Below are 14,244 nucleotides of genomic sequence, written 5' to 3' on the forward strand. Positions count from 1 at the left end.
CTTACGTGGGCCGCGGCGGAACTTCCCCACCCTGCTCTAAAGTCCCGCCGAGCTCGTGTGGCCCCGCCCCTGGAGCTCAGCAGGGGATCTGGTCCTGTTAGTGCTGAGGTCTGGGAGCGGGAATGTCGGGGCGCAGACACCTCGCACTGGTCACCCCGTTCTGAGCTCCGGGCAGAGAGTGACCTGTGCGGTTGAATACCCGCCCGACGGCCTAGCTCGGTGCTGGGCGCACGAGGCTGCTGCACCCTGACTTCTTCTCTTCCCCTCTCCGGGCACGCCGTCGCCTCCCTTCCCTCAATTCCTCGGCACTGTCCTCAGACACAGGGGGTCCTTGTGGGCTTTGGGCTTTAAGGCGGAGCCCTCGCCCCCATGGAACTTCAAAGCCCCCGAGACGCTGCAGCGATTGTGGGGTTGCTTTTCTGTTCCCGCCGCCCCGGTCCTGGCACTGCTGTCTGGGCCCCGGTGCAGAGCAAACAGGGTGCTTCTCGAGACGGGGGACCTCCGGGGGAGACCCCCATCGACCCGGCTTGGGTCGGGCGTCTCGTCCTGTCCAGTGGCCATGGGAGAGTGGAGTGAGGGAGGTGCTAGGGTGAGGCCCGCCTACCCCTGAATGAGTCTTTGGAAAGGACTGGGGGCTGAGCAGTCATAGCATCACCCCCTCTTCCCCACCAGCTCCCCCACCTTCTCTCGTCCAGCCTGCGCCCTGCGGGCCTGGCGGGCAGTGTGGCTTCTGAGGGCTCGCTCTCAGCGGGCTCTGCAGGGGCCTGTGCTCTGAGCTGGTGCTTCCCTCCCTCACAGCTCCCAGCCGGCAGCCGGCATTCGGTGCGAGCTGATGGCAGCCTCCACCTGGACCGGGCGCTGCAGGAGGACGCGGGGAAGTACAGCTGCGTGGTCACCAACACGGCCGGCTCCCAGCACAGGCATGTGCAGCTGGTCGTCCAGGGTGAGTCCTGGGGCCCAAGGTTGTGGGGTGGGGCCGGGAGCTGGCCGGGATGGGGGAAGGTGCGTGGGGGGAACTTGATCTTGAATACCTTTGTTTAAAAAAAAAATTGCACAAGTAGTACATAGTCACTGTAGGAAATTGAGAGACCAGATCGGTAAGTAAAAAATACTCCTATAATACGCAAAGCTAAGATTAACCAGAATAACTTTACATTTTAGTGTGTACCTTTCATACTGCATACACATGTGAGCTTACACACACACCAATATGTATGTAATAAATTGTATATCAGTTATATACTTTCAAAAAGTAGTTTTATTAATTTTTGGAGAAAGAGAAAGGGAGAGGGAGAGAGAGAGAGAGAAAAAAAAACATTGATGTGAGAGCAAAACATTGATGGGCTGCCTCCTGCATGTCCCCTACTGGGGATCGAGCCCACAACCCCAGGCATATGCCCTGATCAGGAATGAAACGGGCAATTTTTTGGTTCATGGGACGATGCCCAACTGACGGAGCCACACTAGCCAGGGCTAAATCACACATTCTTTTTGTTGTTTTTTTTTTAAATATATTTTATTGATTTTTTACAGAGAGGAAGGGAGAGAGATAGAGAGTTAGAAACATCGATGAGAGAGAAACATCGATCAGCCGCCTCCTGCACACTGCCTACTGGGGATATGCCCGCAACCCAGGCACACGCCCTTGACCGGAATCGAACCTGGGACCTCTCAGTCCGCAGGCCGACGCTCTATCCACTGAGCCAAACCGGTTTCGGCCACACATTCTTTACATAAATTATATATGCGTCTATATTTCTACCCACCTGTGTATGAATTCCTTATAAACACATATACATACATGTGTTTAAGCCACGCCAGGGCCACATTATTACACCGCTGTCTGAGCCTGCGTGTTTCCCATGGCACTAGATTTTATAATGTTTTCTATCAGTAAGTTCCCAGAGCCTCGGCCTAAGGCTGCGTGCGCTGCGTGCCCTGTGTGGATGAGCCGTGAGCCTCTAGCCCAGTGATGGTGAACCTATGACACGCGTGTCAGAGGTGACACGCAAACTCATTTTTTTGGTTGATTGTTCTTTGTTAAATGGCATTTAAATATATAAAATAAATATCAAAAATATAAGTCTTTGTTTTACTATGGTTGTAAATATCAAAAAATTTCTATATGTGACACGGCACCAGAGTTAAGTTAGGGTTTTCAAAATGCTGACACGCGAGCTCAAAAGGTTCGCCATCACTGCTCTAGCCTGTCCCCTCGCGTGAGCACCCCGGGGTCACCGTCCGTGCCTCCACCTTTGCCCACGGGGCCGAGTGTCCTTAGGACAAACCCCTTCAAGTGGAGTTGAGCGCTGAGTCCCGGGGTGGCCCATTTTTAGGGCTTTTTGTGTGTTTTTCCCGTTCCTCTCCCACGCACAGCGCCGGAGTCCCTGCTTCCCTTCGCCCTCCCACCCAGGTGCCTCCGTTCTCTTTTGTGTAAGACGAGACGTTTAAAGGAAGCCTGGTTATATTTTGTCATTTACCACGTCTGTTAATACCCTCTTTTAAAAAAATCTTGTTTCATAAAATCCCCACGGATGAGCGGGAAGAATTCACTATTCTCCATTTTTTAGGGGAAAACCAACGTCCAGGTCACAGGGTCAGGCTGCCTTCGCAGAGCGAGTCCCGGGGGGTCGGGTGGGTGCGTGAACACGCTCTGGTCTCCCCCACCCCCCACTCCTCTTAGAGACCCCGTTTCGATGCTTGCGGATCCGGATGGTGCCCAGGTGGCTGTGGCACATGTTCCCAAATCCACTTGTTCTGTGAATTCTATTTTTTGCCATTTCTCATTCGTCCACCCTCAGAGAGTGGGCAGTGACTTGGGGTTCATTTAGTTGTTTTTGCTGGTCAAGGAGTATGGGTGCCAAGAGATGAAACGGTTTATCCAAAGTCCCAGAGCGCAGAAATGGCACGGCTGGTTCCCAGGCACGGCTGCCCTCTGCCTGGGGCCTGACCGCACAGCAGCGGTGACTGAGGGACCACACCTTTGTGTTCCGCTGCTGACATTGTTGTTTTTAAATTGTGTTAAAATCTACATAACAGAGCTTACCATTTAATAAATATTGTTATCAACTTCAGAGAGGAAGGGAGATGGAGAGAGACAGAAACATCAATGATGAGGGAGAATCATTGATCGGCTGCCTTCTGCACACCCCCTTATTGGGGATCGAGCCCGCAACCCGGCATGTGTCCTGACTGAGAATCGAACTGGTGACCTCTTGGTTCCTGGGTCGACGCTCAACCGCTGAGCCACACTTGCCGGGCCCCATTTTAGCCATTTTTAAGGGCACAACCTAGTGGCACGAAGTAGATTTATATTGTTGTGTAACCGTCATCACCGTCATCTCCAGAACTTTCTCATCTTCCCAAACGGAAACTCTGTCCCCATGAAACACTGACTCCCACCCTCCCCCAGCCCTGGCGCCCCACATTCTACGTCCTGGCTCTCTGGTTTGCCCACTCCGAGCGCTTCGGATAGAGGGAGTCACGGAGTATTTGTCCCTCTGTGTCTGGCTTATCGCCCTTGGCGTCATGTCCTCAAGTTCGTGCCTGGGGCAGCACCAGATCTTTCCTCCTTGTCAAAGCTGGGGAATGCTCAGTATGGCCACACCGAATCCTGTTCACCCATCATCCGTTGATGGGTATTTGATTGTTTCTGCTTTGGGCCAGTGTGGATATTGCTGTGAACTGTGGTTTACAAAACTGGTTTGTTTTTTAAAAGTGCCCCCTAGAATCCGGCCCACTGCCACCCACCACGTCACCAATGAAGGGGTTCCGGCCTCTCTCCCCTGCGTGGCCTCAGGAGTCCCCACCCCCACCGTCACCTGGACCAAGGTAGGCGGAGCCCGTGACCACTGAGGGTAACAGAGGGCCAGGCCCCGTGCATCATGGGAGGGGAGCGGTGCACATGCCGTGGGTGTGGGCTCTGCTGATGTCACTCACCAGTGACTCCACCACAGGAGACCAATGCCCTGGCCTCCGGCGGTCCCCACTACAATGTGAGCAAGGATGGCACCTTGGTCATCGCCCAGCCGTCCCCCCGGGACGCAGGGACCTATGTCTGCACGGCCACCAACAGCGTGGGCTTCTCTAGCCAGGAGATGCGGCTGTCCGTCAACAGTGAGTGAAGGCTGCCCCCATCCTGGGGGTGGGGGGGCTCGGCAGGCGTGGAGTCAGGACCGGGACACTGACCGTACGGCATCTTCCCTGGGCCCTGATCAACCTGCCCCCACACTCTCCCCAAGGAACGCTCCAGCCAAAGCCGGCCTCCCAGAGCGCTGTCCCTCGCAGTGAGGACGTGCTCAGAGAGTGGCTCCCACTTGCGTAGATGTGAAATCGTGTGGTGGTTGTCTTCCTCCGTCTCGGCCTTTGTAGCCAGTGTGGGGAAGCCGTCACCCTAACAAGCCTCGGAAAGACACACAGCCCTATGCTGGGCCCCTGCCCCCTACCTGGGCACCCCCCCGCCAGCCTCTCCTCCTGATGCTCTGTGCCCAGACCCTCTGACTTCCTTCCAATTCCTCGAATGGGCCATCGTGCCGCAGGGCCTTTGCACGTGCGGTTCCTTCCGTTTAGGAGGCCCTCCCCCACCTCTTGGCCCAGCCGACTCCTCCCATCCACAGATCTCAGTTCTCCCTGATCCCTCGGGCTGAGTCAAATCACCTTGCTGTGGAGGGTGGACTAGACCCTTCACAATGCCCGTCACAACTGTGAGCACATAAATATTGTGCACGAGCCGCTGGGCACCAGTGCTCCCTGTGGCCCCGGGAGCTGTGAGGACCGGGGGCGGGGCCTGGCCTTGCGCGGGCACCGCAGAGCTGGGCCCTCAGTAGCGTCTGGCTGAGTGAGCAGGCGCACGGCCGGTCTCCTATCGTTTACTCTCAGAGCCGGTCTTTTCATGTTGCAAACATTTTTTTGCCAGCGGGGTCTCTCTCAGCGTCATGATGTATAGGGAGCTACACGAGGGCTGCCTGGGCCTCCACCTCCCCAGCTGGCTGGCCTGTGTGGTTATGGGTGCTCAGACAGGTCCTGGTGCCTTCCGTGTATGAGCACGTGGCTGGAAATGTGGGGGGGCATAGAGAAGGAGGGGTTGGGGTAGTCTCTGCCATCAGGAGCCTCCGCTTCCTATGAGAGCCAGGTGATGGGCACAGGTTAGTGTAAACCCCGATGGGGTTGGAGGAGGCCAGAGGGAGACGGGGTGTCACCTGGTGATTGGGTGTCACCTGGTGCCTGATGTGTGGGAGGAAGTGGGATGATCATGGGGGACAAGGTGGAGAGGGAAGAGGTGGAGGAAGGACCCGCCCGAATGTCCCCAGGGAAGGAGCAGCAGATGAAGAGAAGCTAGAAGCTGGGACGGGGGCTCCGTATCCGTGTCATCCTAGCAGAACGAGCTTCCAGAGGGAGGGTGGCGGTGGAGAGATTCGGGGGGGAGGGACCGGGGAAACCATCGGGTCCGAGCCCACCCCCAAACCTGCACTCCCCCATGATGACAGAGCCACACCCACCCTCTGCACCTCCCGGGAGGCAGTGCCACCTCAGCTTCCTGGGGAGCTGTCCTGGTCCCCTGGGGCCTCGTCCCATGGCCCCCTGACCTGCTCACAGTTTCTGCCTGTTTCCATCAACAGCCAAGCCCAGGATCCACGGGAATTTCTCACATGATACGGACGAGCCTCTGAGAGTCACAGCCAAGGCCGGTGACGAGGTGACCCTGGACTGCGAGGCCCAAGGCTCCCCACCCCCACTGGTCACCTGGACCAAGGACTCCCACCCTGTGCCAGCCGCCCCTGACAGGTAACCCAGGTGCACGGGCAGGGGAAGAGCTTGGGGTTTAGGGGGAACCTGGCCTCAGGTGGCCAGTGACCAGTGACCGGGCGTGTGAGGACCCTGTGGATGCTCCACGGGGTGTGCGTTCCCTTCTGCACGCAGCGCTTTTGTCCCTGGTCCCCTGAAGCCGCTCCGAGGACCCTCAGAGGGTCCGTGACGCCCAGGGCGAGACCCCTCGGAAATGGCAGGCGCCCCGCGTTTCACACCCCGGCTGCTGGGAGCTGCCCGCAGACTCTCCTGTGATCGGCACAGCAGCCCCCGATCTGAGCTGAACTGAGGGCTTCTCCCTAACTGTCGGGTGTCCTGGGAGCGAGAGGGGGCTGGCTTGGGTCTCCTTCAAAGCCAGGCCGCACGCCCCCCAGGCAGGGGTGTGGGGGTGGTGGTTCCAGACAAGAGAGCCTTGACACTGCTGAGGCCCTTGACCCTCGGAGGCGGGGGGCGGCTGCGGCTCAGGCCGGTGACATCAGCCCTGGCAAGGCCTTTGAGACGATCCAGACAGGTCTGTGCCGCCCCCACCCCTCTGACACCCACATGTGGGTCTCTATCTCAGAACATCTGTTTGCTGAGCCCTTCCAAACCTCCAGCCTGCAGGCAGCCGGGGTCCTGTGCCTGGGCTGGGTCCCCCCACCCCATGTCCTGGGGTGTCTCTGCAGCTCCAGGTGGTGCGTGGGGGTGGGCAGCGGGGGGGGGGGGGGCGGGTAGGAGCCCACATCGCTCCCTGGAGAGCCTGGTCCCAGCCCCTTGGCCAGAGAGCCTGGTCCCAGCCCCTTGGCTGGGCGGTGGCCGGCGGCCAGGTGCTTGTGAATTTACGACTTGTTGCTGACACGGGAAACCGCAATTCCCACGTGCTCACCCCTCTTGTTGTGATGTGCGACGGACCAGCCGGGAGCCGTAAATCTGTGGAGCCGCTTTTGCAATCCTGGGTTCTGCTCTGTTCCTTCTCCCCTGCCCTCTCCGCTTCTTGCCGGCTTCCAGCTCTCTCTGAGATTTATGAGATCCGGGAGTTTATCTCAATGAGGAGGAACACAGGCCTGGGGGCGGGCGGGGTGAGGAGCGCAGACCCTGGAGCCCATCAGCCTTGAGCGCTGATCCCAGCGGGCCCGTCGAGTCGTGCGGCCGCGGGCCTCCATCTGCAGCGTGGCCGCGGTTTAAACATGCTCGTGCGGCTGGTGATGGATGTGCGACGCTCGGTCCGTCCTGAGTGCCCGAGCGCCGCTCCCCCTGACAGTTTCCTGCTGCTGTTCACAAACCGAAGCATCGCTTCCAGCTTTTGAAAGAGGTCACATCTGCTATCCCGTTTCCCTCGCGTCCCCTTGGTTCAGTAGAAAAGCTGTATTGAGATGTAACTCACAGGCTGTGCAGTTCTAAGTCCGGTGCGTTCGGAGTTGTGCAATCATCACCGCCATCAATTTACATTTCCAGCTTCTCCTCCTCCCCCCGAGCCCCCATCCTCACTGGCAGCCACTTCCCCTCCTGCCCCAGCCCCGGCAGCCACCAGCCTGCTTCTGCCTTTGGATTCATCTATTCTGGACGTTCCGGATGCAGGGAATCTGCCGTGTGTGGCTTTCGCGCCCGGCTTCTCTCTCGGAGCAGCATGCTTTTCGGTTCCTGCATGTTGTGGCGGCGTCAGAGCTTCGTTCCTCTCTGTGGCTGAGCAATATTCCCCGGAGCGGTGCGGCCTGGCCACCGTGTGTCGGCGATCCGTGCGCCGTTGGAGGGTCATTTGGGTTTCCGCTTGTTGGTGACTGTGGACGGCCTCCCGACTGCGGACGGCGTTTAAGCCGCATGTGAACGTCACTCGCAGCTCCGTGTCCTGTGGTTCTGGGCGCCCCTCTTCCATTTCTGTGAAACGTCCAGCACGCGGACAGCTTGCTTCCCCCACACACAGAGCCCAGCTCAGTCTTCTCAGACACAGCCATTCGCCCAGAAACTGGAGATTTAAAAACTGCATGGAAACACACACTGAGGGGGAGGGGTGGTGACGGCGGTGGGTGGGGGACAGGCTTGCTGTCTGCCTGCTCTTCCTCATCTTCCTCCTTTTCCTTCTTTCTTTTTTAAAAATATATTTTTATTGATTTCAGAGAGGAACAGTGAGGGAGAGAGAGATAGAAACATTGATGATGATAGAGAATCATTGATCAGCTGCCTCCTGCACGCCGCACACTGGGGATCGAGCCCACAACCCAGGCATGTGCCCTGCCTGGGAATCGAACTGTGACCTCCTGGTTCATAGGTCGATGCTCAACCACGGAGCCACGCCGGCTGGGCAATCCTTTTCCTTCTCCGAGGGCGTCCCAAGGCTCAGCCTCAAAGCTGCCGTGTGGGGGGTCTGAGCCGCTGCCGCCCTCAGCCACCTGCCCGTGTGCACAGCCCTGTCCCGTGTGTTCACGGGCAGGCGTTTGCGAAACTAAACGTGCGCGTCTTCTATTCCGCCCTCATCGTCGACACTGCTCTCCGCTCACCCATTTTCCTGATTCCTCCCGGCCCACGTCACTTGCTTGTCATTTAAAGGACAAAATAACATTCCGGGCGTTTGTCTCTCCCATGTTGCTAAGCTATTCTCTGGGGCACGCGCGTTGCCAGCTGTCGGTGCTAATGAGCGGGCCGTTGGAACATCTTCGCACAAATGCTCCTCTGTCTCCTGGTCACTTCCTTGGGGGATAGTTGCGAGAACACACGGCGAGTCCAGGGGGGACTGGTCAGTGAGTGCCGCTGACCCTGCGGGCAGCTGTGTGCAAACAGCCCGTGCAAGCTGTGAATTCACAGTTGAAGGTGGCAGGATTTCACGAGCCCGGCTGTGTGAGGTCAGGGCCAGAGACCTGGGGTCCTCTCCCAGCCTCGCCCCCGGCTGGCTGGGTGAACTTGGCCCTCCGTCTTCCCGTCTGAGAAATGAAAGGGTTGGACAGGCAACAGTGGCCAGAGAGCATCTTGCGGCTCTGGTCCCCGGGTCCACCCGGGAATGCCGGGGCGAGGCGGTGTTTCTAGGCAACAGTGTTTGTTTGTGGCTGGGACAGCTGCTAGCTCTCCTGGCCCGGCTCACACTCCCCGGGGCAGCCGGCCAGGGTCCCCTACTGGGCCAGATCCAGCCACATCAGGGGGAGCGGAGGGGGCAGCCGGCAAGGGCGGGTGATCTACACGCCCAACCCCTCGCTGGCCCAGTTACCCCCCGACACAGAGGTGGGGGTTGCAGCTGGGCTTCTAGTGACCCAGGACAAAAAGCCATTCCCTCACCGGCATGGCATGGACTGCCCAGGGCCCCTCGTGGGGTCTTCACCTTGGTGGGTCCTCACAGCTCAGCCTGCTGCCCGACCCGGTGGCCCTGAGGTCTTGGTCTTGTCAGCCTATGGCAGCAGCTCTCTTTCTGGAAAACTTGGCAGTGAGTTAAACTCTGGGCTGACGCGTGAGGTCACCGCGGTGGCTGGCAGGGTGGTAGCAGAGAGGGGGGCACGTCCCAGGTCTGCCCTGACCAGCTGGTGGCTGTGGAGGCCTCTGCAACGCGGGCTGAGGGCATAGGACCTGCCTGCGTGCAGGGGTGGCTGTTGGGAGCTTCACGTGAGCACATCCATGGGGGGTGCTCCGCTGTGCAGGCCACACGGGACCACCCCATAGGTGGCAGCCGCCATGAGCATGGCTTGGTGTAGGTTTCTCGGGCTCACGGATGGCGCTTCTCCCTCTCGCGTATGTTGTCCTTTGGGGGGTCTCGGGCCCCTCGGCCTGGATCCCCAGCTGGCTTTTCCACGCAGGGCTTCCTCATAAGGGTCTGTGATGCAGGGAGGCCCCAGCGAGGAGATGAGGGTCGAGCGGCCTTTGGCGGGTGAAGGCCCGGCTGCCTGGTGCGGGTGGGTGGGCCCTTGCCCTGTGCAGGCTCAGGCCCCGCTCTGGTCCCAGCAGATGGGCACGTGGGGGTGTCCGTGGGGAGGGCTGAGCATCCGCAGCCACTAACACTCCTTCTGGAAGGGTCTGTGCCAGCGGTTCTCAACCTGTGGGTCGATACCCCTTTGGGGGTCCAACGACCCTTTCACAGGGGTCGCCTAAGACCATCGGAAAACACATATATAATTACATATTGTTTTTGTGATTAATCACTATGCTTTAATTATGTTCAATTTGTAACCATGAAATTGGGGGTCACCACAACATGAGGAACTGTATTAAAGGGTCACGGCATTAGGAAGGTTGAGAACCACTGGTCTGTGCTCTCGGGGTGATGGTCCTTTAGAAACGGGGACAGTGGTACCAACAGCATGGGACCCAGCAGGAGGGACTGGGTGCAGACACACACCTGACTCGGAGCAATCTGAGGACGGAGCACTCCCTCAAACCCGCGGCAGCCTGCCCACCTGGACCCCCTCTTTGTCCAGCGAATGAATGAATGGGTGGATGGGTGGATGGATGGATGAGCAATTGGCTGAACTGGGCTCCACGCAGCTCAGCGCCAGCGAAGTGTAACCTGCCTGGACTCACCAGGGAAGGCTCCATGGAAGAGCCGGAGCCGGTGCTGCCTAGAATGGGTCTGGGGGGCAGGAGAGTGTCCTTGGGCGGCAGGGAACAGTGTGAGCGCAGGTGGGAAGGGGAGCGTGTGCGTGGACTGCTGGGGATTTGCCGCCAAACATTTCTTGAGCACCCTCTGTGGGTCAGGACTTGTGCTAAGGCCTGGGACACGGCAGGGGAGCCTGGGCGCACCTGGCCTCCCCCTCACCGAGCCATCTGACAGGACAGGTGATCACGGGTGTGATGAGCGCCCTGACGGCTCCAGGAGTGTTCACCGGGAGCGAGCGGGGCACTGCCTGAGCGCTAAGGACGAGAGGGACCTGGAGAGGGACCGGCCGAGGGACCGGCCGGGGTCGCAGTGAGGTGTGCGCTGGGAGTGCGGTGTGGCCTGGGAGTGAGGTGTGGCCTGGGACGTGCATACTCTGGGCACTTGCTCTCAGGTGCCCTTTGGTCTCTCCGGGCAGGTAGGCCCCCCTTGGAGCTCACAGGACCAGGGGACCCAGCGGGGTAGTGGGTCCCTCTCAGGTCCACATCCCCCATCTGCGTGGCCGTGTGAACCTTGGAGCTGACAGGCAGCGGAGGCTCGAGCCCGATGGATGTCATAAACAGGAAATTCCCCAGGAATCTGGGCGCCACTCGGAGCCATCTGGACACTCACGCCACCAGGAAGGAGCAGCTGCCGCTAATTACGCCACACGCACACCGCAGCAGTGTGCTCCCCACTTCTCCCCGCTCCCCCTCGCCCCCGAGCCCACCCCTGGGCTGCAGCCCCCAAACCTGCCGAGTTTCTGGGAACGTGGAGGGAGAGCTGGGTCACAAGCCAGCTGGTGAGGAAAGGGCAGGCAGCTGTGGGAGTCCGAAGGCTGCACCTACCAGCCTTGGGCATCAGGGCAGCCTTCCCGGGGGAGGTGACGTCGAAGTATTGAGGTGTGAGCAGGTGTGGTCCAGGTGAACAGGAGGCGGAGGAGTGTCCCAGGCAGGAAGACAGCATGAGCAAAGGCGTGGAGGTGGGAAGGGCCTGGCCCCTGAGGAAGAGCATGGTGCAGGGCTACACTGGGAGGTCGGGTGGGGTAGGGGGACTGGCCCGGGGGTCCGTCCAAGCCATGACACTGTGCTTGGGTTCTGTCCAGCGGGCAGTGGGCAGCCCCAGGGGACGGTGGTTACAGTGACGCGCGTTGTGGTCAGATGGGCACTGAAAGCGAGCACAGGCTCCGTGGGGCCGGCCTCAGCTTGTCCGTCTGGGAAATGGACTCCCACTTCTTCCGTTTCTTCCTTTGTGCCTAGGGAGCAGGTTCTAGGAAGCGACCTGGGGCTGCTCACAGGAAAGACACCCTGTTTACATTTCTGGAAGTTTCTTTTGTATTGTTTTTTTTTGTCCCCCGGGTGCTCCCACTTCCTATCCCTTTAAGGCAGTGGTTCTCAACCTTCCTAATGCCGCGACCCTTTAATACAGTTCCTCATGTTGTGGTGGCCCCCAACCATAACATTATTTTCGTTGCTACTTCATAACTGTAACTTTGCTACTGTTATGAATCGTAACGTAAATATCTGATATGCAGGATGTATTTCCATTGTTACAAATTGAACATAACTAAAGCATAGTGCTTAATCACAAAAACAATATGTAATTATATATGTATTTTCTAATGGTCTTAGGCGACCCCTGTGAAAGGGTCGTTCGACCCCCAAAGGGGTCGCGGCCCACAGGTTGAGAACCGCTGCTTTAAGGGCTTGGTGAGGGAGGAAGCAAGGGGTGCTGTGGTCCTTCGAGTCCCGGAGGCGACCTCTGAGACAAAGGGGTCCTTGGGGTTCAGAGATGTCGACCGCCCTGCCTGAGGTGGCACAGCGTGTCTTTAGCAGACACTGGACCTCAGATCCAGAACGCTGCCTCCCAGCCCCGACCTCTTTCCTCTGACCCACGCCGGCCCCGCGTCGCCAGCTGAGGTTCGCTGAGAAGTCCTGGAGGAAACGCATCCCTGCCCCGAGTGGATGGAGTGTGCGTTTCAGCCTCCAGCTGACTCGGCCTTCGCTTGGGGATGTCAACATTAATCTGCTTATAAAAGAAGGAAATGAGATGGGGAAAGCCCAGCGGGAGAGGGCGCCGCGCAGGGAGAGGTTCACCAGTCACCGGGACAGATACGGCCCGTGTGGCCTCTTCCCTCCCCGTTGGACCTGCTCAGGGCTGCCCAGCTTGTGGCTGCCAGCTTGTGGGCGACAGGCAGGGCCCAGGCAGGGGGGGCGGGGGCTCTTGCTGACCGCAGGCCGTTCCGTGAGCACTTACTGTGTCCCGGCGCCGTGGTCACTCGGTGCTCAGCCTCTCCTGTGACTCCGATGAGGACGCCGAGGCTCGGGAGACGCAGTGCTTGGCCCACGGTCAGCCCGCAAGAGGCACAGGGTGGGTCGTGCCGGGGCCTCTTGCTGTCACAGCCCGGCTCCCATCGGCTCTGCCGTGCCGCTTCTCAGGGTGGGGCACTTCCTGTGTCCCTGGGCAGTGTTCCCAAGGGATGGTCCCCTGACACCTGTCTCAGAGCCACCTGGGGCCTGGGAATCTGCATGTTTTGCAGATAGCTAGGAGATTCTTTGTTAAAAATATATATTTTTTTATTGATCTCAGAGAGGAAGGGAGAGGGAGAGATAGAAACATCAATGATGAGAGAGAATCATTGATTCGCTGCCTCCTGCACACCCCTTACTGGGGATTGAGCCCACAACCTGGGCACATCGAACCCGGGACTCTTCAGTCCACAGGCCAACACTCTATCCACTGGACCAAACCAGCTAGGGTTATTTTTGGTCCTTCTAAAACACCAATTAGAATAGCAGTTTTTTTAAAAAAAGGCAAAACCCCACAAGGACAGGAGAAATGAAAGAAGAAATAAAAGCAACAACATTTTGGAAACTGAATAGCAAATAGGTGAATGATAACCTATTTAGCAGACTTGATAAACCTGAATGCAAAGCTTACAATGGGAAAAGTCAAGAAACTACCTAACATATGCTACCAAGCTCTCAACATACACTTAGCAGGTAGTTGGTTAACACCAGAAGGTCCTCTCCCTTCCCAAGGCTGGAAATATAATCACTGGAGGAGACAAAACAGTCTCCACAATGGAAGACTCCAAGCAAAGCTGAAGGCAGAAAACTATTCAAGAAACAGAATAAGCAACTATTTACGTACTGAATTCTAAGACCCAAGCTGTCGTCCCCCATTTTTATTCCAGAGCACTGGTTGGTTGACAATCTCTAGGCAGGAGATTAGACATTGGAGTTTCTCCAAATGACCCACTTAATCCTATGAGAATCCACAGTAAACAAATTTTCCAAGGAGACTTTTAGCATCTGACTCTTAAACATGAGTAGCAACTAGCCCTGGCCAGTGTGGCTCAGTTGGGTGGGCGACATCCTGTGCACCAGGACTTTTTTAAAGAACAGCTTGGCAAGAAAAATCTTTTACCTTCTAACCTATATTGTTCAAAAATACTTTTAAAAAGTTCTATATTCTTTGAAACAAAGAAGCCAACCTCATTTTCTTCTCTTTCAAGCTGTTCTATTCTGTGAAGAATGTCCTTTGCTTTCTTCCAGTACTCTCCAATATTCTTCTCTTTCTTATTTATGTCTTCTAATTGTTCTGCTTCATTTTCATCAAAAGGACATTCTCTTAGGCTTAGAGATAATTTCTCAGCTTTGCAATATGGGGGAAAAACAGTGAGTTTATCCATTACCAGAAATGTTATTTTAACACTTTAAATAAGGACAACTTCATACCCCACACCTCCCCTAAATTCTGCCCTTCTAAACTATCTCAATCACCCACGTGATATTGAAAATAAGTGGAAAGCAAGTAGTTGGCAGAGGTCCAGGACCCTAAGAGTCATAAAACAGACTATTCTTCAGAGTTATAGGAAAGAGAAGAGCATGAAAATATGTTATCCCAGG

At 57.1% G+C, this 14,244-nt stretch overlaps 1 protein-coding gene across 1 annotated transcript in view; it reads left to right on the forward strand.

Moving 5' to 3' along the window:
- LOC102424797 (hemicentin-2-like) overlaps positions 1 to 14,244 on the forward strand; it is a gene marked incomplete at both ends in the record, with an annotated part of 105,169 nt that overhangs the window by 16,534 nt on the left and 74,391 nt on the right. The window contains 4 exon segments of the mRNA XM_023748081.1: positions 799 to 943; positions 3,719 to 3,831; positions 3,957 to 4,116; positions 5,619 to 5,784. Coding sequence (XP_023603849.1) covers positions 799 to 943; positions 3,719 to 3,831; positions 3,957 to 4,116; positions 5,619 to 5,784 — 584 coding nt within the window.

Source organism: Myotis lucifugus, unplaced genomic scaffold (genome assembly GCF_000147115.1).
Source record: "Myotis lucifugus unplaced genomic scaffold, Myoluc2.0 scaffold_1126, whole genome shotgun sequence".
Lineage (NCBI taxonomy): Eukaryota > Metazoa > Chordata > Mammalia > Chiroptera > Vespertilionidae > Myotis > Myotis lucifugus.